Source organism: Anastrepha obliqua, chromosome 1 (genome assembly GCF_027943255.1).
Source record: "Anastrepha obliqua isolate idAnaObli1 chromosome 1, idAnaObli1_1.0, whole genome shotgun sequence".
Taxonomy (NCBI): domain Eukaryota; kingdom Metazoa; phylum Arthropoda; class Insecta; order Diptera; family Tephritidae; genus Anastrepha; species Anastrepha obliqua.
This window is the reverse complement of record NC_072892.1, coordinates 165,489,993-165,515,548: the sequence shown is the minus strand read 5'-3', so window position 1 is coordinate 165,515,548 and position 25,556 is coordinate 165,489,993. Positions and strand designations below refer to the sequence as shown.

Genomic DNA, 25,556 nt, shown 5'->3' with positions numbered 1-25,556 from the left:
ATGTGGCCATAGTTATAATTAATTTTTAAGTACTGCAGGTATACAGTGGTCACACAATGTATTCGTACACCCAGTGTAGTACGTAAAAAACGCAAATTATTGCTGTGGCAATATATTTTTTTTTTGGGTCAGCGTAAGAATGTTACATTCCTGAAGAATTGTCGCAAACAAAACTCAACTCACACTGAGGGATTCCAAGGAAAACAGGCAGACGTAGCAAATGCTGCAAAAAAATTATTCGTACGCTTTCAGTTCACGATATTGGGAAGCAACAGTAAAAATCGTTTGTGTTTTTACTAATGTTGCTCAAAACGAAATAATATAGGCTTTTTTAGTTTTTCTCGCCGATTCAGTTTCAGTTGCGCGATTGAAAGTGGCAAAATGGGACAAAGTGCATTACTTCAATACTGGTAAACTGGAAGCTAATCATCACCAAGCCGGAAGGCGAAAAATATTGACTTCTCTACTTACTTCAACAGCCAATCGCCTAATAACCCAGCGAGAGTGTATCCAGAGCATTTATATCCACGAAAGTTAATACTACTAACAAAAACAAATGCAAACATAGAAAGAGTTACGAAAGAAATATTTTTGTAATGTTTGAATGGTTTTTCCTTCCTCCTGTTTTTTCAAATTAATTTACCTTTCTGAATAAAATTTTAGTTTTACATTTTAATTAAATTCACCCACTACTATCGCATAAATTTGCAGTTTATTTTGCATTGCAAAAATGAACTTCATTTTATTTCACTACCGGAATCTCTGTTTCTGTTGTCACTTTATCAATCAGCGTTGTGATTATGACAAATAAAAATTAAAAACTAAACTAAGTCAAACTCATTGGGAATGGCTGATTAATACCAAATTTGAATTGTTTCGCTTTCTGCGTGCATTCGGTCGTTGGACAACTTACAATACAACACAACAATCGGCGAATTTGTATAATTTTTATGTATCAAATATTCATAGACTCGCACAAACGTACGTACGCAGATGTGCACCACTGCTTGACTCGCTTGATATAGTCGCGCAGACCTGACCTTCACAAGATCGTCACCTGCATATTTTCTGCGCGAATTTTGCACTTTTTTTGTTATAAATATTTTTAACAGAATTTTGTCGTTTTCGTTATGGTTATGATTTTTATAGTTTTATTGGCAAATTCGGTCGTAAAATTTGTGTTGCATTTTGCACAAATTCATACTTTTGCATTTTTTAACTGAAACTTATTTCGTATAAATTCACTTGTAGTTTCGAAGGAATCAACAGAAAGCAGCTGTGTTGCAAACTGAAACAAAGTCAATTTCAATATTCAAGATGCGTACATTTTTGGTAAGGAATGCGAGATGTCATTTGGAGTTCCAACTAAAACTTACAATTAAATAATTTTCTTTTTCGCCACTGCAGGTCCTGTGCTCCCTCATCTCTGCTACCTATGCAGGTAGTCTGGGTTATAACTATGGTCCAGCGATCGATGGCGGTTTGGGCGGTCTGAGTGGCGGTCTGAGCGCCGGTCCCAGCTATGGCGGTATCGCTCCTTCTGGACCTAGCTATGGTGGTGTTGGTGCTGCCGGTCCCAGTTACGGAGGTGTTGGTGCTGCTGGACCAAGCTACGGTGGTCTTGGTGCTGCTGGTCCCAGCTATGGTGGTGTTGGTGCTGCTGGTCCCAGCTATGGTGGTGTTGGTGCTGCAGGTCCCAGCTATGGTGGTGTCGGTGCTGCTGGTCTCAGTTATGGTGGCCCTGCTGCTGCTGGCCCCAGTTACAGCGGTCCAGTTGCCTCTGGTCCCAGCCACAGCGCCCCCGCTGAAGTCAACAAGGAGTTCTTCTCATACACTGCTCCCGAACATGAATTCAATGATGTTGGCGACAGTGGTCCACTTGCTAACTCCCTCAAGAAGAACGTGCGTGTTGTCTTCATCAAGGGACCTGAAAACACTGGACTTGAGAACGCCGCTGTGCAATTGGCCAAATCGGTCGGCGAGGATCGTACCGCCATCTATGTGCTCAGCAAACAGGCTGATATCGGCGATTTGGCTAACAAACTGCAGTCGCTCAACCGCCAGACCAGCAACAAACCCGAAGTGCATTTCGTCAAGTACAAGACCCCGGCTGATGCGGACAATGCTCAACGCGCTATCCAGTCGCAATACGATGGATTGAGTGGTCCTTCTAGCAGCCAGAACGGTGGTGTTGCACCCGTGTTGGACTTCGCATCGAAGGGACCTGCATCAGCTGGACCAGCTGCCCAACAATACGGTGGCGCACCAGTTGGCGGTGTCGAAAACACTTACTTGCCACCCAACAAACGCGTGTAAGAATCTGAAATGTTTATTGTTTTCGCGAATTGATGAGATAAACAATTCCTGTTATTAGTTAATTTGTTACTCGTGTAAATATCTTAATTAAGTTTTAAAGTTCCTTTAACGATTCCAAATACAAATTTTTACATATAGAAAAACTTAAGACCTTTTTATTTCAATCGTCGATCTTTGAATGGCATTGCATATTTTTTGGCTACTCTAAATTAAAGTAAGCGGCGATGTAGAGAACAGCATCACTACGAATTCCAAGCCCAATGGCTACATATGCACAGAATGATTGAACTGTTGTGGTATACGAAAACGCCGAATATATTTTTAATGCAATTGAGCAAATGCAGAACACTGTAAAAATGTCATTGGTTGGCTGGTTAGTTAAAGTGGTGATTCTTCCAGAATCTAACTAGTGCTTCCGCACCTTTTTGTTGCCACATCCTCGTTACCAAAACCAAAAACAGTTATTTACAGCAAGACTATATCCAGTCTGTGCGGTTTGGGAAGCTTATTAGGTTGCTGACATCCAAGCCAGAGAGTTGTTCGAGACTCTCGAACAGCGGTTGGCTCAGGGTTAACATTCTGTCCTTGCATAGGGCAGGTCACTTACAGAGGAAATGGAAGATTGTTTCCTTTTTCTCCGATTATTTACAACTGTGACAGTGTGTATTGTGAGGGATACCCATTTTGACTTCTTGTTCTCCGATAGACCAAAAGCCAGTTATGACTGGTCCCGTCGTTTAATGCTTATCAATGTTGACGATTGCTTGAGGTTGTAGGTGGGCCATGACATTCTGCTAATTTTGCATTTCATCTGGTCTCTACATCTACAATCTGCAATTCGGAGGCATTTTTAGGAAATTCTATTCTTGATTGCACCCAAAATGTTATTCATAGCAGATCCCCCTCTTGTCAGTTCATCTGTGTTTTCGTTACCTTCAATGTTCCGGTGTCCCGAGATCCAGATTAAGGTAAATTTATGGTTTTCACTCAACGTGGTGAGGCTATTCCTACTTTGTTCCACCACTTTAGAGGTTGTTGTAGCTGAACCCAGTGCCTGGATTGCAGCTTGGCTATCCGAAAGAATAGCGATATTGCCGTTAAAAGAGAAATCAGCGACTAGTAGCCTACGAGCTTCCCCAATTGCAAGTACTTCCGCCTGGAAGACACTGCGGGTATTAAGGAGACGCACAGATTTCTCAGTTTTAAGGCTGTGAGAATATATACCAGCTCCAACACCACAATCCATTTTACTGCCATCTGTATAGACTCTAGTGTCGAAGTTGCTTAGTGAGAATCCCTTATTCCATTCTTCCTTAGATGGAAAGAGAGTGGCAAAATTCCTATTGAATGTTACCATCGGGGCGATGTAGCCAGTCCTCACCGAGGTTAACTCCGTTTGTCGCTATAATAGACTGGCATGACCATACGTTTTTTCTTTCCAGCGACCCGCTTTATTTAACCTAAATGCACCCATGGTTGCCATCTTCTTAATGTGTACTTAGGTCTATTGGAATAACGTGTGTCAGTGCATTAAGACCCTCTCTATGACATGATCAGATTGCACCGACCGTTATTGCACAGGCTGATCTTTGTATTCTTCCGAGTAATTTGGTATTGACTCTCTCCCTAGAGCTTTCCACCAAACTACCGAATCATACGGTAAAATAGGTCGTATAACCTCCTTATATAGTCATAATTTTTGCTTAGATTGAAGACCCCATCTTCTTCCAAGCATACGTTTACAGGCATATAGGCATTTCTGCATTCCTTACCCGTTCTTCGACGTTTAATTTCCAGCTAAGTTTGGAGTCCAGAATTACCCCAAAGTACTTTGTACTGGGTGAAAGTGAGAGAGTTTGTCCGTTAATATTTAGTGGGGTAAAAATTGGTATCTTATATCTGGTAGTGGAAAGCACAAGTCCGTTTTACGCGGGTTTAAACTTAGGCCACAGCCTGTGGCTCGAGAGTTAAGCTCGTCTAGCGCCCTTTGGATGATCAGTGGGGATCGTATTAGGACACAGTCCTGACGTCATTAGCAAAAAAAATTTCATAAACTCTATAAAAAGGTTTCAAGCCTAACAAAAAGGTTTCCAATCCTGACCGTGCCTTGAAAGCAATTAAGTTAGGTGGTAGTTTGTTCCCCCGTGGTTCCTGTCTAAGCACGTTGTAAGGATGGGTATTAACTCATGCGCACATACACCCTTGGGCGACTGCTCCAAAAGTCCTGCCAGTGGGCAATAGAGCAACACCTTTCGTATGTCACTAACTCAAGCTAAATTTTAGTAAACACATCCCAAGTGACGCCAGCCCATCTACTGATTTTGTCAAACTCGCTCACAGCGGAATAACGGTCTGCTAAATAGCACACCTCTAAAAATCTTATCGCAATGAAATTTATATGGGTAATGAGGTCGAGTTTGGATTCGAAAAAGCACCGAAGGCTTTTTTAGCTGGACATTGGAGATTCAATAAGATGGAAGAACAATACTCATCACATTTACGTGAGAGGTAAAATGACATTTACCAATGTTGAGGAATAAATCATAACGCACTTACTATCGATATAAGTTATTAAGCTCACACTGGGGTTGGAATGAACCTACTGGACATTTAACGAGTAGAATTCCACACAAGTGGGGAAAGTCCCTGCAGTGCAAGCTCACAACTTCCACGCTTCGCCCAAGAATCCTCTGGGTAGCTTCCGAACATCCGTTCGAAGGCGAGCTAATGTGAGAAGGCGCAGCAAGGGAGTCCTGGTAAAGCCACTCCGACATATTCGGTTTAAGGGCTTATTGCAGTGTCTGTTCACCAATGTTTGGTGCGGTTGCAAACGAGCGAGGGTCTTGCAGCAAGCGGCTCGTCTAAACCCTATAATCTGTGCTAGTCAGAGAGGGATAGCTCCTGCTTTGCGCTTATAACCATCGCACGGAAATTACCAACGAATACTATTTGAGCAAACATGAATCAAAACGTTGTATGGATCGGAAACCTGGCTCACAAACAGTTGGACTGAAAGCAAAATTCAAAGTTGCGTGAACAAATGCTTGCGCAGGATATTGAAGATTTGGGAGCTCAACATCTTAAGTACCGACGACGGCATCAGGAGTGGAAGTGGAAGTGGATTCGATGGATATGCTTCGGAAGAACGCAAAAGAAGTCTGTCGTGAACCCCGGGATCGGAATCCGCAAGGTGTTCGCAAGGTTGGCCGTCCAAAAATATCTTGGAAGAGAACAGTACAGAAGAAAGTTGAAACGTCAGGAAGAACTTGGAACGAAACCAAGCTTCTTGTAAAAAACAGAATCAGATGGAGGTGTTTTACTAAGGCCCTATACTCCAGTGTGAGAAACAGCAACCAATGATGATGATCCGTATAAAGAAGGAAATTTCACTCAAAAAGAGGAGGAAATCTCATTAATAAAGGTAAGAAATAATAACGGGCCTAGGACGCTACCGTGGTTGTTGTTGTAGCAGCTTAAACTATTCCCATACATATGAATATGGTAAATTCTGCTGAATTGACACCTTTGGCTGGGTATAGAACCGCTTGTCTTGGGAACAAGGACACCACTCTCGGAAGCACCGCAGGAAGCAGCAAAAGAATTAGATGCGGTCGAATGGCACAGCGTTTAGTAGCTATGTAGAATGTATTCAAAAACTCAGAATACCTAAGACTTCAAGTTGAGCTCTAAATATTCCATTAGATCCCCTGCCAAACCCTAGAAAGGTCGGTGCAAATTGCATCAATTTGGAATCCCTTTGGAAAGGTTTCCCAAGAGTCCACTATAAAAGTTAGATTAGATTAGATGAAATTTATGGGGGGGCTGGACAAGCCGGATAGATATCAGTAGAAGGATAGAGATAGGAAAGATAAAAGGTGGATCGTAAAGACGGATAAATTAGTCAATTAGTCAAATTGGAACTACCCGGAACGAGCCCAGGTTAAAGAGTTGAAAAACGGAAAAATTTGTATCCGACGAGACAGGTGAGTGTATCGACTCCATGAAAATATTTTTTTTTTTCAGAATGTATTTGCGTTTTACTCTGTTATCGTTTTTTTGGAAATTAATTTGCCATTCGCCACTCGCCATTCAATTTTGCTTTTTCACCCACTTGCACAAAACTGGGGTTATTTCGAAATGTTATAAGATCATAGATAATGTCTTTTTGCGTTTTAATTGATTAAAAATCATTAAAATTAAATACCAAAGCAACAAAAAACATTGTTGAAGTACTTACCTACATATAAGTACCCTTATACGAGGTGTGTTCAAAAAATAAGGTGAAGGTTTCACATCTCGCGGGCTACGTACATTCGACTTTCGATTATAATTTTTTTTTTTTTGTTTTTCTACACTCGTCTCGAAGATACCTACGTTTACGGTTTTGGCAATGTTTAGTTTGTTTCTGAGAGGCATAAATTAGACAAGTGTTTTGCGTGGGTCATCTTTGACGCCAATGAACAATTCCTGAACGATGCTCACGCAACATTGTTTTTGGTCAAAATTCAGCAATTTTGGTACGAACTTCGCTGCCACACGCTTCATGCCCAAAACTTAAGAAATGATTATGTGGCATGAGCCAACCGATATGCCGATGTGCCGACTTCCTCAGCAACTTCTCTAATTGTGATTCGACGATTCTCCATAACAATTTTCTTCACTTTCTCAACATTTTGAACGGTTGTTGATGTGGTGGAGCGTCCAGAGCGAGCGTCGCCATTCACATCTTCTCGACCTTCTGTGAAAAGTTTGTACCACTTGTAAACATTTTTTTGACTGTCGACATTTCAAGTGTTTTTGAGCACTTAAGAAGACCCGGTGGTCTAGAAATTAAAAAAAAACGATGTTTTGTTTAGTACCTTAAGATTATACGAAAAAAAAACTATTCAACCGAATCGTCTGAAAATTTAATATGTTGTTTACAACATCAATGGGTTTCGGCCGTACTAGAATCATATAATATTATTATTTCAATAATTTCGAATTTTTTTATTAAAACACTGAAAAAACCCCCGATTTTTAGAGTGTCAAATTCAAAACCGCTCCATTTTATCAATTGTTTTATTTTTTTTTTATTCTAGTACGGGACATAGCTACAGTCATACTGATAAATATTTTTTTTAGTTTTTGTATTTCAGATAAATAGAAGAGCTAAAATGGACTACACCGTTCAGGACGAATTTTTCGGGAGGGTCAACTTCAGCGACATTTTTAAAATTATTAATATAAAAAAAAGAAGGATGGAGGGCGAAGCATCCCAGAATAGCTGGTTGTGCGCTGGGTTTGATTTCAATTCTTTCATTTCGCGGTGGAACTATCCGCCTCGCCCGCTGTTTAGCTTGCTCATCCACAGGTACTCAGGTGGGCCTAATATTAAGAATTTGGATACGAGCGAAAGAAAACATTTCAAGACTAGTTTCAAGCGCACCATCATCGAGTCGATAACCCTAATCACAGCTTGGCTATCAGAATACATTTTTACTTGCCTAATATCTAAATGTGAGTAGAGAATGTTCGGATCAAGTGAGGGTGTACACTGATCTATCACCAGACGGGTGAAGTTCAAGTTTCTGACGATAGTTTAATGTCCGCAACTATGTTCGAGCCTGTAGCTCAATCTGATTGTGGCATCGACAGTTTTCCCCGTAATGTCGACAGATACATTTAGCATTGCCTTATGCGCGAGAGTAGGAGGGGTTCGAAGCGCACAACTGATTCCAATAAGAGAAGAGTTGGATTCACTCCAACTTCTTCATCGATGCCCACCTCTTTAGCGAGTTCCATCAGATGAGAACTTTATATAACAAAACCGGCTTTGTAGTAGTATGATAAACCCAAAGTACTACTTTAGGCGAGAGGCCCATCTCTTGTTTATTACGTGCCTGCATCTGTACAAGGCAATTTTTGCCTTTCTTATCCACTCCTCAATATTAGACTTCCACGTAAGCCTTCTGCCAAAAATTAAACTAGGTACCTAAGTACTCCATCTTGCCAGAAACTACAAGCGGAGGGCCCCTCTAGTGCTTTTGTGGGTAGGATGTTTTCCATTTCATGAGAATTCACCGATTGGACGCAAAACGCGGCCGAATCTACAACTGCGTCAACGCAGTAATTGCTGGTGATTGTTGCTATCACTGCCGTCGTTAGGGTGAAAGTGTACTTGCAAAGCATAATCTGCTAAGGAATTCGACACTGCATAAATAATTCTTTCTGGAGGATTCATGGAGGTCGTTAAACTGGAGCCTCTATGTCAAGTCAGATCGTGGGAGACTAAGCATATTCTTCTCCTTAGATGTTACAAAATTACTGAAAGCGTAGGGATAAGGAAAAGGATAGGTGTAGGACATGGATAGAGATAAGAATGGGGATAGGGATAGGGATAGGGATAGGGATAGGGATAGGGATAGGGATAGGGATAGGGATAGGGATAGGGATAGGGATAGGGATAGGGATAGGGATAGGGATAGGGATAGGGATAGGGATAGGGATAGGGATAGGGATAGGGATAGGGATAGGGATAGGGATAGGGATAGGGATAGGGATAGGGATAGGGATAGGGATAGGGATAGGGATAGGGATAGGGATAGGGATAGGGATAGGGATAGGGATAGGGATAGGGATAGGGATAGGGATAGGGATAGGGATAGGGATAGGGATAGGGATAGGGATAGGGATAGGGATAGGGATAGGGATAGGGATAGGGATAGAGATAGGGATAGGGATAGGGATAGGGATAGGGATAGGGATAGGGATAGGGATAGGGATAGGGATAGGGATAGGGATAGGGATAGGGATAGGGATAGGGATAGGGATAGGGATAGGGATAGGGATAGGGATAGGGATAGGGATAGGGATAGGGATAGGGATAGGGATAGGGATAGGGATAGGGATAGGGATAGGGATAGGGATAGGGATAGGGATAGGGATAGGGATAGGGATAGGGATAGGGATAGGGATAGGGATAGGGATAGGGATAGGGATAGGGATAGGGATAGGGATAGGGATAGGGATAGGGATAGGGATAGGGATAGGGATAGGGATAGGGATAGGGATAGGGATAGGGATAGGGATAGGGATAGGGATAGGGATAGGGATAGGGATAGGGATAGGGATAGGGATAGGGATAGGGATAGGGATAGGGATAGGAATAGGGATAGTACTATGGAGATGGATAGGGAATGATGATAAATTGGACTTTTAATATGGGGAGGGATATAGCTAAGGATGGGGATAGAGTTAGAGACAGTGATAGGAACAGGAATGGGAATAGAAATAGAGATAGTGGTAAAGATCGAAATAGAGAAAAAGATAGAGATGTACATAGTGATAGGGATAGAAATGGGAATAAGAATAGAAAATAGCTCAAGGTAGAGATAGAGGTAGAGAGAGAAAGATAGAGATAGAGATTGTGATAGAGATAGAAATAGAAATAGAATAGAGACAGAGATAAAGATTGTGATAGAGACAGAGATAGGGATAGAGATAGAGGTAGAGATTGTGTATAAAACAATTCTAGAAATTGAAAGAAGAAAAAAAAAACAGAACAGTAATATCCAAGAGAGATCACTTTTTCGTCTTTTTAAAACTTCTTCGCCTTCCTTACTGTTGGTTTCTATGTTACCACAAACGCAGCCGAGTCAAAGTGAACTAGCCCAGCCATGTGGTGGCAGAAAAGGAGTCCTGATTTTCAAAGAGATTTGTCAATAGTAAAAACAAACACGTATACTTCATCGACGTACTCTTACTATGGCACTACAACACCGAATTGACCTATGCAAGCTCTTTCACAGCATTTATATAACCATCCCAAATAAGAGCACTAATGCAGCCATTTCAAGGCATCAACCATTAAAATTCATTTTGTAACGCAACTAAAAAAATAATTACCTAATACAAAACCTTCTTTCACTTTTCTTTAAATTATCATTGGTTTTTGTTTCAACTTCATATATCGAATAAATTCACCCACGCATAAATTTGCAATTTATTTTGTATTGCAAAAATTAGCTCAACAGCTCGACGTTTTTCTTGCGATGTCACCGTGTCAAGCGATGCTGAAGTGATAATAACAGAGCTAATCAAATTCACTTTTGAAAACTAAACTAAGTCAAACTCAATGGGAATGGCTGATTAATACCAAATTTGAATTGTTTCGCTTTCTGCTTGCATTCGGTCGTTGGACAACTTACAATACAACACAACAATCGGCGAATTTGTATAATTTTTATGTATCAAATATTCATAGACACGCAAAAACGTACGTACGCAGATGTGCACCACTGCTTGACTCGCTTGATATAGTCGCGCAGACCTGACCTTCACAAGATCGTCACCTGCATATTTTCTGCGCGAATTTTGCACTTTTTTTGTTATAAATATTTTTAACAGAATTTTGTCGTTTTCGTTATGGTTATGATTTTTATAGTTTTATTGGCAAATTCGGTCGTAAAATTTATGTTGCATTTTGCACAAATTCATACTTTTGCATTTTTTAACTGAAACTTATTTCGTATAAATTCACTTGTAGTCTCGAAGGAATCAACAGAAAGCAGCTGTGTTGCAAACTGAAACAAAGTCAATTTCAATATTCAAGATGCGTACATTTGTGGTAAGGAATGCGAGATGTCATTTGGAGTTCCATTCAAAACTTACAAATAAAATTCTTTTTTATCACTGCAGGTCCTGTGCTCGCTCATCTCTGCTACCTACGCAGGCAGTCTGGGTTATAACTATGGTCCAGCGATCGATGGCGGTTTGGGCGGTCTGAGTGGCGGTCTGAGCGCCGGTCCCAGCTTTGGCGGTATCGCTCCTTCTGGACCTAGCTATGGTGGTCTTGGTGCTGCTGGCCCCAGTTACGGAGGTGTTGGTGCTGCTGGACCAAGCTACGGTGGTGTCGGTGCTGCTGGTCCCAGCTATGGTGGTGTCGGTGCTGCAGGTCCCAGTTTTGGTGGTGTTGGTGCTGTAGGTCCCAGCTTTGGTGGTGTTGGTGCTGCTGGTCCCAGTTATGGTGGCCCTGCTGCTGCTGGCCCCAGTTACAGCGGTCCAGTTGCCTCTGGTCCCAGCCATAGCGCCCCCGCTGAAGTCAACAAGGAATTCTTCTCGTACACTGCTCCCGAACATGAATTCAATGATGTTGGCGACAGTGGTCCACTTGCTAACTCCCTCAAGAAGAACGTGCGTGTTGTCTTCATCAAGGGACCTGAAAACACTGGACTTGAGAACGCCGCTGTGCAATTGGCCAAATCGGTCGGCGAGGATCGTACCGCCATCTATGTGCTCAGCAAACAGGCTGATATCGGCGATTTGGCTAACAAATTGCAGTCGCTCAACCTCCAGAACACAAACAAACCCGAAGTGCACTTCGTCAAGTACAAGACCCCGGCTGATGCGGACAATGCTCAACGCGCTATCCAGTCGCAATACGATGGATTGAGTGGTCCTTCTAGCAGCCAGAACGGTGGTGTTGCACCCGTGTTGGACTTCGCATCGAAGGGACCTGCATCAGCTGGACCAGCTGCCCAACAATACGGTGGCGCACCAGTTGGCGGTGTCGAAAACACTTACTTGCCCCCAAACAAACGCGTGTAAATCTGAAATGTTTATTGATTTCTCGAATTGATGAGATAAACAATTCCTGTTATTAGTTAATTTGTTACTCATGTAAATATTTTAATTAAGTTTTAAAGTTCCTTAATAAACCCAAATAAAAATTGTTGTAAAATTTAAGAAATGTAAATAAACGTTTAAGTTTACCAACCTTGAAATTGATAATTCAGATAAGTTTGTATTTATGGTGGTCATCGAACATTTTGGCTGAACTTATTTGGACTTGTTAGCAACACGGAGCGATGTCAGTAACCGGTTTTACTTTAAAATGCATTGAGATAACGGGGGCAAATCTCGAGTAGCTAATTATTTCAAAATGTTGGGCGAGCCATTGTGTAAATGGACACCGGACATCACCATGAAAGTTCAGCGTATCGAGAATGATTTCGGTTAAGGAAGTGTAAGAAATATGTACAGGGCAGTCAGAAGCCAAACAAAACTATATCAGCCTCGAACAAATTTGTGCAAAAACAAGGAAGGTGAAATAATAACAGAAAAAGAAAATATACTGAATAGATGGCCAGAATACTTTAGTGATATTCTCTGAATATAGAAAATGCAACAGACTTCGGTTCACATCATATAAATGAGATATACTCTACCGCAGGGAACTTCATAGAAGCACCGGGTCGTAACGAAGTGATGGGCTTTCTATTAAAAGTTAAAAAGTAATAAAAGCAGCGGAATTGACCAAATAAATGCAGAACTTTTAAAACACGGTGGTGAAACGCTCAATAATATGATAACAGAATTGAAAAGCAAAATTTAGGAAAGTGAACAGCCACCAGAGAAATGGAACTGTAGCCTTATGGTACTAAAGGGCTTTCCAATAACAGGAGTTATTTTGAATAGCCTACTATTTCATTCGATGTCACGTTTGAAGCTGTAATTTTTTGGTACTTGATAAATAGAAACTAAGCCATTAATAAAAATGGAACCATACACGCTTAAACAATGCATTGAAATTATTAAAATTCCTTATAAAAATGGTGAAAATTTAGCAGAAATGGTTCGTAAAACTTGAACATTTTTGGGCCATCGTGAAGCACCTTGTCGGAACGCAATACAGAAATTGGTGACAAAATTCGAGCTGTTGGGACAAGTTAGTGATGTGAAGAATGAAACCCGTGCACGTCGCCCAAGAACAGCCGAAAGTGTTGAAGAAAACTCAGGTTTGTACATTCCTCTTCGTTCTTTGGAATTAGGCATTCCACAAACGTCACTACACCGTATTTTCCATAAAGATTTGGATCTTAAGGCTTATAAAGTCCAGTTAACACAAGAACTCAAGCCGGCCGATCATCAACAACGTCGTGTCTTTGCTGATTGGGTCGTTGAAGTGCATGAAAATGATCCGGAATTCTATCGAAAAATCATCTTGAGTGATGAGGCCTATTTCCACAACGGTGGCTTCGTCAGCAAGCAAAATTGTCGGATCCCGATTTCGGAAAACCCAAGAGTTATTGTTGGAAAGCCTCTCTATACTCAACGTGTGACTGCTGTTTGGACTTTACTTTCTCGAAAATGAGGCTGGAGCAACAGTTACGGTGAATGGATTGCGCTATCGAAAAATGATCAACGATTTTTTATTGGATGGTACTGATCTGGACAACGTTTATTTTCAACAAGACGGCGCACAGTGCGGCCGATTCCCAAAAAGCTGGCCAGAAGTCGAAAAAAAAAGTTTCTAGATAGAGTTTTTTTGTCTTTGGGTTGGCTAAAGTAATGCCTTGAGTAGTGAAAACCGTTCATAGCAACGTCCTGTACCCTAAGCATCCTCTGTATTTTCAGTCGCAACGTGGCTTTCGTTTGAGCATCGTATTACTGTCGATGAATAGTGAAAGTTGTACACATTTGAAAGATTTTGTAATGGAGTAAATTGAACAAAACCAAATGGAATCATCTTCGGAAGGTTAGTAAAATACGAGAAATCTTTAGTACATATCAATACCTCGACACAAAATTTTAGCTGCAGCAATACGTAGATACATTTTTTGCAATTTTTTTTATAAAATTTGAGTTTTCAAACTGTATAGTAATACAACGCCGTCATATGCTGCTTTGAAACCTATTAAAGGTTACTCAAAAAAGTAATGATTACTGAATAAAACAAGATTCAGCTGCTACCACTTGCTACCTTGCGACCCCGAAAACATATAAATTTACATGCATCTGGATTATGTTCTTGAATATACGCTATTTCACGTGAGGGGGTGGCCAATAGGGGTGGAAGGGGGTGGATTTTCAAAATTTTAAGATCAAATTCGTAATCAGCGACCCTGAAAACATAAATTAACACGCATCTTGATTATGTTCTAGGATATACGCTATTTCACGTGAGGAGGTGGCCAATAGGGGTGGAAGGGGGTGGATTTTCAAAATTTTAAGATCAAATTCGTAATCAGCGACCCCGACAACCCCCGAATAAGAAATTTTGAATCAATTACTTAATTTTTTGAGTTTTGGCCAGCTTTTCGGGAATCGGCCGCACTGTGCGGCGCTTCGTACCACACAAACAACGGAACCATTGATCTTTTACGGGAATGACACATTGGAAAACCCTTTATTACATAAAAAGGGCGACAAAACCTACTGCAACAATTACCGAGGAGTATCTCTCCTCAACACTGGCTATAAAGTCTTTAAAAATACACTTACCAAAAGATTGAGCGTATAGGCAGAGGAAATTTTGGGTGACTACCAGTGGGGTTTTCGTCACGGTAGATCCACAACAGATCAATGTTTCACACTAATGCATATACATTCTGTCCAAAAAATATAGTGAATTGTTCATTTAAAAAGCATACGTTGTACAGACGAGGTGAAGTCCAAAATAATTAATAAATATTTTTAATGAGTTAGTGCATTGGAAGTAACATCGATAACTAATTCCCAGTGAAAGCTTGGTGACATTCGGTTCAGTGGAAGTGAGGTTATTGCGTCTTAGCTCTCTGTATGTTTGTGTCATCGATATAAAAATAAGTTTCGAACAAAGAGCTGATATCAAATTTTGTTTTGAAATCGGTAAAACATTTACCGAAACATTCGCATTGATGAGAGAAGTTTATACCGATGATTGCCTATGTCGTGCTTGAGTTCATGGGTGGTTTCCACGTTTCAGAGAAGGTTGTGAGGACATGAATGACAATGAACATACGGGCCGCCCAAAATCAGTAACCATCGAAAACTCCATAGAAATTGTTCGTAAATTTATTAAAAATGAACCGAAATCATCATTGAAATTTATGGATTCGGAGTGGAATATCTCCAAAACATCGATTTATCGCATTTTAACTGATCATTTAAGCTTACGGAAGGTCTGCGCACATTTCATTCCACACAAGTTAACTGAGGACCAAAAATTGCTTAGGATTCAACATTCGAAAGACCTCATTAAAGAGGCGAGAAAAGACGAGAACTTGATTTACAACATTTTAGGCGGTGATGAATCGTGGTGTTCCCAACATAAACTTAAAACTAGGCGTCAAAGTGTCGAATGGAAGGCCCCAGATGAGCCACCACCAAAAAAAAAAGTGTTTTGAGAAGTCAAAAATCAAGTCGATACTCATTTTTTTTTTACGATTACAAGGGAATTGTCCACACGGATTTCGTGCCAATGGACCAAACCGTCAGTGTAATTTTATATATTTGCGTTTTCAAGCGTTTGTTGCATGGAATCCGTCGCATTCGCCCTGAATACCGCGAAGGAGGAAGCTTTCGCTTATTGCATGAAAATGCACCATCTCATCGATCCACTCTTGTGACTGATTTTTTGACTAGAAATCGCTTTTTAACCATCAATCACTCACCGTATTCGCCTCATATGGTTTCCTGTAACTTCTACCTATTCGAAAAACGGCATTTGGTCATGAAAGGAAAACGTTTTGCGTCCGTAGAGGCCATCCAAACGGGTACAACCTGAAGGACATTCTGGATTCCGGTCAATGACCTGAAACACTCTTTCGTAAAGCTTTTAGATCAGGTAAAACAGTTTATCGAGGCCAGAGGGGAATATGTTGAATAAATAAACTCGAAGTTATCAGAACAAAGCTGCTATCGTTTCTATTTTAGCTTAGTCTTGTTTATTCTGGACTCCTTATATGTACAGAACACGACGCAATATGGATTCGTCTTCATTTTCAGCTTGTGCCTACATACCAGGTAGATACATATGAAATGACACATTTTTTCAATTTCAAATATTTGTTAACAAAAAATGGTTACAAATTTAATCTTCAAAATAATAGCTATCGCTAGCGACATCTTTTTCCCATCTCTCAGGCAATTTAGCATATTTCGGCATATTCTGGGCGTTTTCGTTGTATGGCGCTATTCAAATCGGCCAATTGTCGTCAGTAGCGTACACCGTCCACTGTTTCACCCGGTTTTAATAGCTAGTACCAAATCATACCACGCTGATCCCAGAAAACACACAGCATTGCCTTGCGGCCGAAGCGATTTGGTTTGGCCGTTGTTTTTGGCTTGTGGCCGGCCGGACCACACGATTGTTTACGCATGGGATTGGAGAAATACACCCATTTTTTCATCACCCGTAACGATTTGATGCAAAAAATACTTCCTTTTGAACCGGGAGAGCAGCATTTCATAAGTGGTTTTTCGGTTCTCTTGCTGTCTGTCAGTCAGTTTATGCGGCACCCATCTTCCGACCGTTAAAATCATGTCCATGTCTTTCAAACGTTTGGAAATGTTTTTTTGGGTCACTCCTAACTGCTCTGCCATCATTTCTTGCGTTCGACCATCATCTTCATCCAACAATGCCTGCAATTCGGCGTCCTCAAACTTTTTCGGTGGCCGGCCACGGTCCTCGTTCTCCACGCTAAAATCACCACTTCGGAATTTTTCAAACCACCTGAAGAAGAAGCTTCTATAAGCGTTTGATGAGCTTGAGAAGCGTTTTTCTTCAATTGATAACAGAAAATCAACGATGTCCGCAAATCGTAGTTTGGAGGCACGAAATTCGACATTTTTAAGAGCGACAAAAATGCATTGTTGTATGAAACGTAACAAACAATGAACTGAATATTGTTGACAGATGGCAGACGAAAAAAAACAAGACATTTGGGAAGGTTTAAAAGTACTCCAAGCGACATCTATGGACTAATAATAAAATTCAGTACCTAAACTATAAAATTTCTTTCTGACTAAAAAGAAAATCTAGATTAAAGTACAGTTTGTCAAGAAAGTGTTTTGACATACATTCATTAGTATCCTCCATCAGCAGTATAGCTCGGGGTGAGCTTTAGCTCCTCAACGATCTTCTTCTATTTAACTCGGTCAAGAGCTTCCATCTTACAGCCTTTACTTTTAATTTCTTCGGTCTGCCTTTGCCTCTCACGATGATTAGATTATAGTTTACTAATTTTTTCTGTAGTCGCGATTCTTCCATACTTATTACGTTACCGACCCAGCGTAGTCGTTGCGCTTTAATAAACTTTACAACGTTTTCTGCGTTACATAGGTCAATTAATTCGTTGTTATACCGTTTTCGATACTTGCCGTAGTCATCTCGTATGGGACAAAAAAATTTTCTCAAAATAATGCGTTCGAAGATCTGAAGTCTTTCTTCTTCCGCCGGCGTCATGGACCAAATCTCAGCACCGTATGTAAGCATTAGCTTTACCACTCTTCCTTGTTGATGACACTCATGTCGTTGGTGTTGCTTACCAACACACCCTGGTGCATACCCATTTTGAACGTCAATAAAGTATCGTACAGAAGACAAGACGGTAGTGAGTTAAGATAACACTACTGCAAGTTTCCCGATGTCTCCTTTACTTTGGAACCACCTATAAACATAGTGGGAGTAATTGGGACTATCGACGGTGTATGGCCTTCATACGCCTACAGGAGAGGAAACTGGACGCAGGTTCCAGTTGTGTCTTCGGACATAAACGCGGCTCTACCCAGAAATTAGTGTGATGTTACCTTTGAGGTGTTTCTGACATTTCGATTTCAGCCTCCTCAAAAAAAAGAAAAAAACGTCGTAGTCCTGGGGTATCTTCTACCATATCTCGACCTTGTGAGTTTTTTTTTAACTTTTTCTTTAAATATGTCCACAAATTTCTATCATCTATTTCTCTTTCTTTATCTATTTCTATCTTTAACTCTCCTTTCTGAAAATGGAACTAAATAAGGAAGTAGATCTGGAAAGGCAGTTGATATGGAAACACTCAACCTCGTACAAAACTGCCAAAATTATGCTAAGAACTTGGAATACGAAAACTGTAAACTTTATTTTATCATTGTCTAGAAAAGACTGCAAAACATTGGTTGTGGTACTGCCGGGACACTGTCTCACACCACATCACGCAGCCAAAATCGGATTAGTCCAAAGCGAAGTGTGTAATAATGCAACCAAGCGACTCCCAGAGATACTTTGGAACACCTACTGTCCTGCACTTTGTAGGACTCGAAAAATGTGCCTAAGATCAACAAATTGTATATCCTTGAAAGGATATTGCTGACAAAAGGTGGAACGGCTTGTTAAAACTCGCGAAGACGTGCCTTAAGAATTACATAAAATAATATCTTCAACTCCAGATACATAGTACTGACAACACAATGGACCCAAGAGGTCTAAGTGAGATCTTTTTACAGATCGGCCAGCATTACCTAACATAACCTTCTATCCGGGCTTTGAGCTGATGTATTCAATACTTTACTGCAGTAAAAAGAAGCCACATTCTGTAGAATTTAAAATAAGGGTTTTTCTTAAAAATGAAGCCAAATTTGTTTGCACTATTTGTCATGACATTGAAGAATATTCAGATATTGCATCACCCTGCAAATCACCCATTCCCTTGTTGGATACGAATCTCCACACTATAGCTGAAAGTTTTCCATATTTCACTGTCGGTATAGTATTCCGCCTTTCCAATGCGTTTATTGGCTACCTCCGCCCTCTATAGGATCCGTCGCTGAGATTTTGGTCTCGTCGCTGAGTATCGCTACCTGGTATGAAATACAGCTCGTGCAAGAATTTAAGCCAAATTACCATCGTTAGAGTCGCATATTCGCTGATTGGGCTCGTTTAGATTTATTATTCGGATTTACTGACCTACACTTAAATCAAATTCAAAAAATAAATACCATACAATTATTTACCAAATTATAATAAAAAAAATCCAACAAGTCAAGTATTTTCATTCACATTTTTTTTACCTAAGTAGAATACCAAACAAATTACCAAGAAATAACACCCTTAAACTAACTAAATACTATATTCGTATAAACTAACAACAACACTAAATAAACAAAAAACAAAAACAATAATACTCATAATGTATATGACACCCAAAAAAAATCAGTCGTCTGCTCAACAACAATTCATCAAATCAGCGCCTCCGCATCAAACCAATTTATTTAGGAAGTTAATTCGTTCTGGTTTTATAATGAAAATAAACTGATTTATAGTATAAGCCTTATCCAATTGATCGCGCATTTGATAGAGCGCTCGTACGTTTGCCGGATTCCTCGCATCTACAAAGAGATATGTAAAAATAAAAGTAAATTAATTGCAGCAAAAAGATTTCACTTCAGCCTCGTTAACAAACCTTTGGCCAGCGGCGTTGGTATGATGTAGGCGTTCTTTTGCGATTTCACAATGAAAACATCGGTGCTATTGAGACTATTTGGCAGGTCCAAGGCATTTGGATTGGAGAGCGGCGCAAGGCCGGGTGTTTCCAATGGTGCTTCGCCGTTCGCCTCCAGCAGCGTTGATGCCAAAATGCGCGCCGCCTCCAATGTGATATTTTGACTGGGCGTCAATAGCGAGGCTGTGGGCTCTTCGATCATGAGCAACGGTGCATTGGCGAGTGGCAGATCAATTAAATGTTTTGGTATATCTGCATATTGTTGATGTTGTTGTTGTTGTTGTTGCTGCCATTCCAGTTCTTGAGACTGTGATGCTGCAGCTGATGTAAGTTGGCCCCCCAAGGACTTCGGATAAAGTGTGGGCAACGACCCTTGATTGGTTCGTTGCGGCGCGGAGTATGGGAAAGGCGCTAAGCCAGATGCAGGCGCAGCGTACGACGTATAGAGTTTTGTGTGAGATTGTTGCGCGTTGCTTAGGTTTCTGCTGGTGAAATGCATTAAGGGATGAGACACTTTGTTGACCTGCTGTGACTGGTATGTGGATTGGCGCACAGTATTGGATGTGTAATAATTGGGCTTCTCAGCTAAAGGGGGTAAAGTAAAATGTTTATATTTCATAATTGTATTCAATGATGATAATGAGAAATTAAAAAGTGCAAAAGAAGTAAAAAGCTACGAAAGTACATCATTAGTTCGGCAGAAGTGAATATTTTTTTTTTTTTTTTGAATGCTCTTTATGTTTTTATAAAATTATAGACAATAGAAAACTCTTACAACATCCATGTAAATTCCAGTTTCAAGCTAATATAAAATATAAATACTATTAGATTATTCGGAAAGTAATTTCCGTTTTCCCCACAGAGGATTTAATTGTATTTTTTACAGCTAACTTCGCACTTAAGTCGCATTGTCATTATATATTTTGACTGCTGATATACTGGGTTGCCCATATTCGCGCACCCATGAGTTTTTTTTTTAATCAAAGAAAGACAATTTTTTTGATGTTGACGATAATAATCATTTTATTTGGTTGAAGTAGATTTGTTGGCATCACTTTTTCAATATAATATCTCTCAAATGGCCGCCTTGAGCCTGTACGGCGTATTGTGCCCGTTTGCAGCATTTTCCATAGTTTTAGCTAACATTTCGGCTAGAATAGCTACAGTGTGAGCTGTGTTTGGTGGAGCGCCGGCTTGTTGAAACCAGAACTGCCTCATACGCTTTCGACGAATAATTGGCATCACAAAAGTGGTTATCATTTCGCGATAACGCTCCTGATTGACGGTAACAGCTTGACCATCTTCATTTTCGAAGAAAAACGGCCCAATAATCGTTTTCGCACTAACGCCGCACCAAACAGTGACTTTTTCGTCGTAAAGAGGTACCTCTTGAATTTCGTGAGGATTTTTAGTGGCGTAAATACGGCAATTTTGCTTGTTTACCGTCCCACTCAATAAGAAATGAGTGTCATCGGACATGATGATTTTGTTCTTCTTCTATTGATTTCTTTTGTTGGATGTAAATTTCAACAATTTGGGAGCGCTCGCGCGGCGTGTACTGTTCCATGGTAAAAATCTGCTTGGGCTGACGCTTCCAACGCGGTATGTCATTAAGCGATCTGACGTCTCTGTCAAAAGATACAGGGTTGCCAGGTGGGTTACCAGATGGTAGCAAGGCTTGTGTGTGAATAAGTTCCGTGGATTTTACGCAGTAGTTTTTGGTAGGTGGCCTTTTAAATATGGATGCAATAAGCAGCATTTTCGTCATATTTTACTTTTTTACTATAGAAAAGGTAAAAATGATGTTCAAGCCAGAAAGAAATTAACCGATGTGTATGGAGAAGATGTGTTGAGAATATGCCAGTGCCAGAACTGGTTTGCAATATTTCGATCCTGCTATTTTGATGTCGAAGATGCACCACGTTCTGCAAGGCCAGTTGAAGCTGATAAAGACGCGATAAAGGCATTCATGATCATCATCCATTACAACGCGGGGTGCGTCAAAGCTTCCTTCACAAAACTCCTCCAAAGTGTTCTATCACATGCTTTTCCTTCGTAGTTGCGAATTCCCATTGTTGTGAGATCGCTTCCTACTGCGTCTATCCATCGGCTTCTCGGTCTTCCCTTCGCCTTCGCACCAATTATCTTTCCAGTCATGGCTTTCCTTACAGCGGATTCAGCAGGCATGCGGAGCACGTGACCTAGCCACCGCATACGCTGCGCCTTTACAAAACGCACAGCTGTCTCGTCTTGGATAAGTTCGTTCAATTCCGAGTTGTACCTAATTCTGTAGCTGTCATCTTCATTTTTAATGGGTCCGAACACTTTCCTTTAAAATTTTCCTTTCGAAGTTAGCAATAAGCGCACTGTCATTAATTTTCATAGCCCACACCTCGCAACCATATGTCAAAATTGGTCGTATAAGAGTTTTATACATGGTCAGCTTCGTAGATCTAGATAAAAGGCGAGACCTGAACAAACTAAGGTGTGAATAGTACGCTGTATTGGCGGCGTTGACGCGATCTCTGATTGCGGGTGTTGAGTTACCGCTACAAGTGAACATAACACCTAGATATTTAAATTGTTGCACCGCTTGAAAAGTATATGCACCTACATGAAGATTCTGTGGATTTGTGTGCCATCTTGATTTCAGCATGTATTTCGTTGTACACTCTTTAACGAAGAGGCAAATATCGTTGGCAATTTTGTCAATTTTAAAAAGGTTTCATTTAAGTCGTCGAATGGCGAAAGAATGGCGATATCGTTTCCATAGGCACATATTTGCGTTGTTTTAGTTAGTAATGCACCACCTTGGTTGACTTCTTTTATAACAAAATGCAGCATCAAATTGAATATGGCAGAGGATAGTGCATCACCTTGTTTGACACCAGATTCAATTGCGAATGACTCTGTGAGTTTTCCTTGGATGATTACATTTGCTTTTGTATCCGTGAGCGTAACGATGATTAGCTTTATAAGTTTTGCTGGAATTCCTAGGCTAAGCAGTACGTACGTACGTGCGTACGTCTCTCCTGACGCTATCAAACGCTTGTTTGAAGTCTATAAAAAGGCAGTGCATATCCTTTTTATATTCGTGGTGTTTTTCACATATTTTTCACTGGTCGATTGAGGATTTTCCTTTGCGGAATCCACACTGATAGTCTTCAATAATGGTCTCTGCGTATTCATTGGTACGATGATAGACGACATTAGTGAAAATTTTATAAGCAGAGTTAAGCAGTGAAATACCACGATAATTTTCACATACTCTCTTGTCTACTTTTTTGTACACTGGGAAGATTTGGCATTAGTTGATACAAACCGGCGAATAACAACACGTGAGATCGGTGAGAGGTTAAATTTATCGAATTCAACTGTTTATCACCACCTGAAAGGCCTGGGTTTAAACTCGAAGATCGATTTATCCACAAAAAAACGAGATTACTTTCCGAACAACCCAATAATGCAAAAATACAAATACAAAAATACAATTACAAAATATACAAAAATTAAAAATGAAATTATAAAAATGTGTCATCTGAATTCCACGATGTTTAATTAGAATTTCTAGAAAGATTTCTGGTTCACAGTTTTATAGGTTATTAAATTTTAGTACAAAAATATATTATATAAGTTTCACATCGCTCAAAAATCCCATTAACCCTTTTTTATTTTTTTCCTTGACAGTGTTTCGCATTTTCTTCATTTAACAAAGATTGTAAAAATGTTGATGTACTGTCGGGTGTGTATAAAGGGTGGTTAACTTTCAAGGGCCGATGTTGAATGTGAACCTCACCTAAACGTGAAGTTTTTTTTGCATTTTATTTGATATTTTTCAATTCCAGACTAATTCAATTTGAACCATGGAAAGAGACACAATCGAGCAACGCGTTAAAGTTATTCAGGCTTATTATGAAAACGGGCATTCAAATCAAAATGCATATCGCGCACTTCGTGATTTTTTCGGTCAATTTAATCGTCCAAATGTGCATACAATCAGAAAAGTTGAGCAAACGTTTGAGCAAACCGGTCTGCAGGAGATGTGAAAACACTGCAGAAAATATTGCTGCTGTTCGCGATATTGTGGTCGAAGAGCCGTTCACCTCAACTCGTCGTCGTGCCCAACAATTGCACCTCTCACGCTCGTCGTTGATGAACATTGCAATTGACTCAAGAACTAAAGCCTCTTGACCAATTCAAGCGTCGTCAATGGTCAACATGGTGGCAGGAAATGGCAACAGTGAATGATCAATTTTCGAAGAAAATCATCTTTAGTGATGAGACACATTTTCACCTCAGTGGATTCGTCAATAAGCAGAATTGCCACATTTGGGCGAATGATAATCCAAGAGTGATTGCCGAAAAACCAATGGACCCACAAAGAGTGACTGTTTGGTGCGGTTTGTGAGCCGGCGGCATCATTGGGCCGTATTTTTTCCAAAATGAGGCCGGTCAGGCAGTTACTGTGAATAGTGTTCGCTATCGTGAGATGATAACGAACTTTTTATGGCCCGAATTGGAAGAAATGGATGTGGACGATATGTGGTTTCAACAGGACGGTGCCACTTGTCACACAGCTAACGAAACTATGGTTCTTTTGCAAGAAAAATTTGATGGCCGAATAATCTCACGTCGCAGCGATGTCAATTGGCCGCCAAGATCATGTGATTTGACACCGTTGGACTTCTTTCTTTGGGATTATTTGATAGAAAAGGTGTACGTCAATAAGCCAGCAACAACTTAAGAGCTAAGGGATGAGATAATTCGGTACATTAACGGCATAGAACCTCAATTATGCCTCAGCGTCATCGAAAATTTGGACCATCGGATGGAGGTGTGCCGCCGAGACCGCGTTTACAACCTTTTTGGGTGTTTGGCCGAGCTACTCCCCCTATTTGGGGTGTAGGTCTTGATGTTATTTCACAAATGAAGGGACCTACAGTTTCAACCTGACTCCAAACGGCAAATGGTTTTTATGAGGAGCCTTTTTCAAGGCAGAAATACACTCGAAGATTTTCCATTGCCTGCCGAGGGGCGACCGCTGTTAGAAACAATTTTTTCTATAATTTTGCTCTTTCATGAACGGAGACTCGATCTACTCACTCCCAAATGATATCCACGCACAAGCCCATTCGGCTGCGGCCGCGATGTGTATTTACATAAGTGTAATTATGGTAAATAAAATAAAATACTTTCAATAATTTTGCATATTTTTTCTAAGAAATTTCAATGCGTTCAATGCATATTTTTAGAATTCATATAAACAAAAAATACCATAGGCTTGTTTTCTGAATTGTAAATCTTGGTTTTGGTGATATAAAAAATATCAAGTAAAATTTACGGAAATGTGCATTTTCGAAAATAGTGATTTGAAGCCTGTAGTGATATCTATATTTTTTTTACCCAACACGACACGATGGGTACAACTCTCAGCGCTGGGCCAGAAAGTAGGAAGTTTGTGAAGCATACAAAAAAATAAATTCATCAGCAAAAAAAAGTTTAATGGAGGTTTGTTTTCTTTATGGTAAAAAGCTGATCCAACAGCTGGTATCAAAAGTGCTGGGATGAGAGTTAAGGTCTTGGTATAAAGATCGAAAGGATTGCATAGAAAGGCATCTAAAGTGACTTAAAACTCAAGAGCGAGCATTGGGGTTAACTTTCGACAGAAGGAATGGGCTTGAAATTGCTCCTGCGAGCGTACATTCCTGACAAATTATAACAAATCATTTCCTGGTGTAACAATTCGACACACCATCAAAAAATTCAAATGAAAGTAGTAAATAATGGAAAAGTAGTTAAAAGTCTGAATATTTATAGATAAAAAAACAAAGAATAATACAATAATAAAAGAAATATATTGGAAAATAGATACAAAATAAAAAAATGCCATTGTATTTCGCACTTTTCGCACATATCGCTTATATTGTTGGCCAATTTTTTTTTTGTTTCTTTTTTTTTTTGCATTTGTGAGTAATGCCAGATTGGCACAAGGAACTGATGCGTGTTAATTATAAATAGTAG

The 25,556-nt window shown here is 40.2% G+C and overlaps 3 protein-coding genes across 3 annotated transcripts in view; 2 read left to right on the top strand and 1 right to left on the bottom strand.

The window, feature by feature from the left end:
- The first annotated feature begins 1,317 nt into the window (after positions 1-1,317).
- LOC129238334 (mucin-19-like) lies at positions 1,318-2,316 on the top strand. The gene is made up of 2 exons (XM_054873367.1): positions 1,318-1,332; positions 1,408-2,316. Exons 1-2 carry the CDS (start codon positions 1,318-1,320, stop codon positions 2,314-2,316), a joined length of 924 nt encoding a protein of 307 aa, XP_054729342.1.
- An 8,593-nt stretch (positions 2,317-10,909) lies between these two features.
- Positions 10,910-11,904, top strand: LOC129238326 (spidroin-1-like). Its single transcript, XM_054873361.1, has 2 exons — positions 10,910-10,924; positions 10,996-11,904. The coding sequence occupies exons 1-2, from the start codon at positions 10,910-10,912 to the stop codon at positions 11,902-11,904; spliced, it is 924 nt and encodes a 307-aa protein (XP_054729336.1).
- Positions 11,905-19,145: 7,241 nt separating this feature from the next.
- The window catches only part of LOC129238317 (uncharacterized), a 49,575-nt gene continuing 43,164 nt past the window's right edge, over positions 19,146-25,556 (bottom strand). The window contains exons 3-4 of the mRNA XM_054873357.1: positions 19,497-20,120; positions 19,146-19,422 (exon numbers count right to left, since the gene is read on the bottom strand). Of these exons, the coding sequence (XP_054729332.1) occupies positions 19,292-19,422; positions 19,497-20,120 (755 nt within the window). The 3' untranslated portion in view covers positions 19,146-19,291. The remainder of the gene's footprint in view (positions 19,423-19,496; positions 20,121-25,556) is intronic.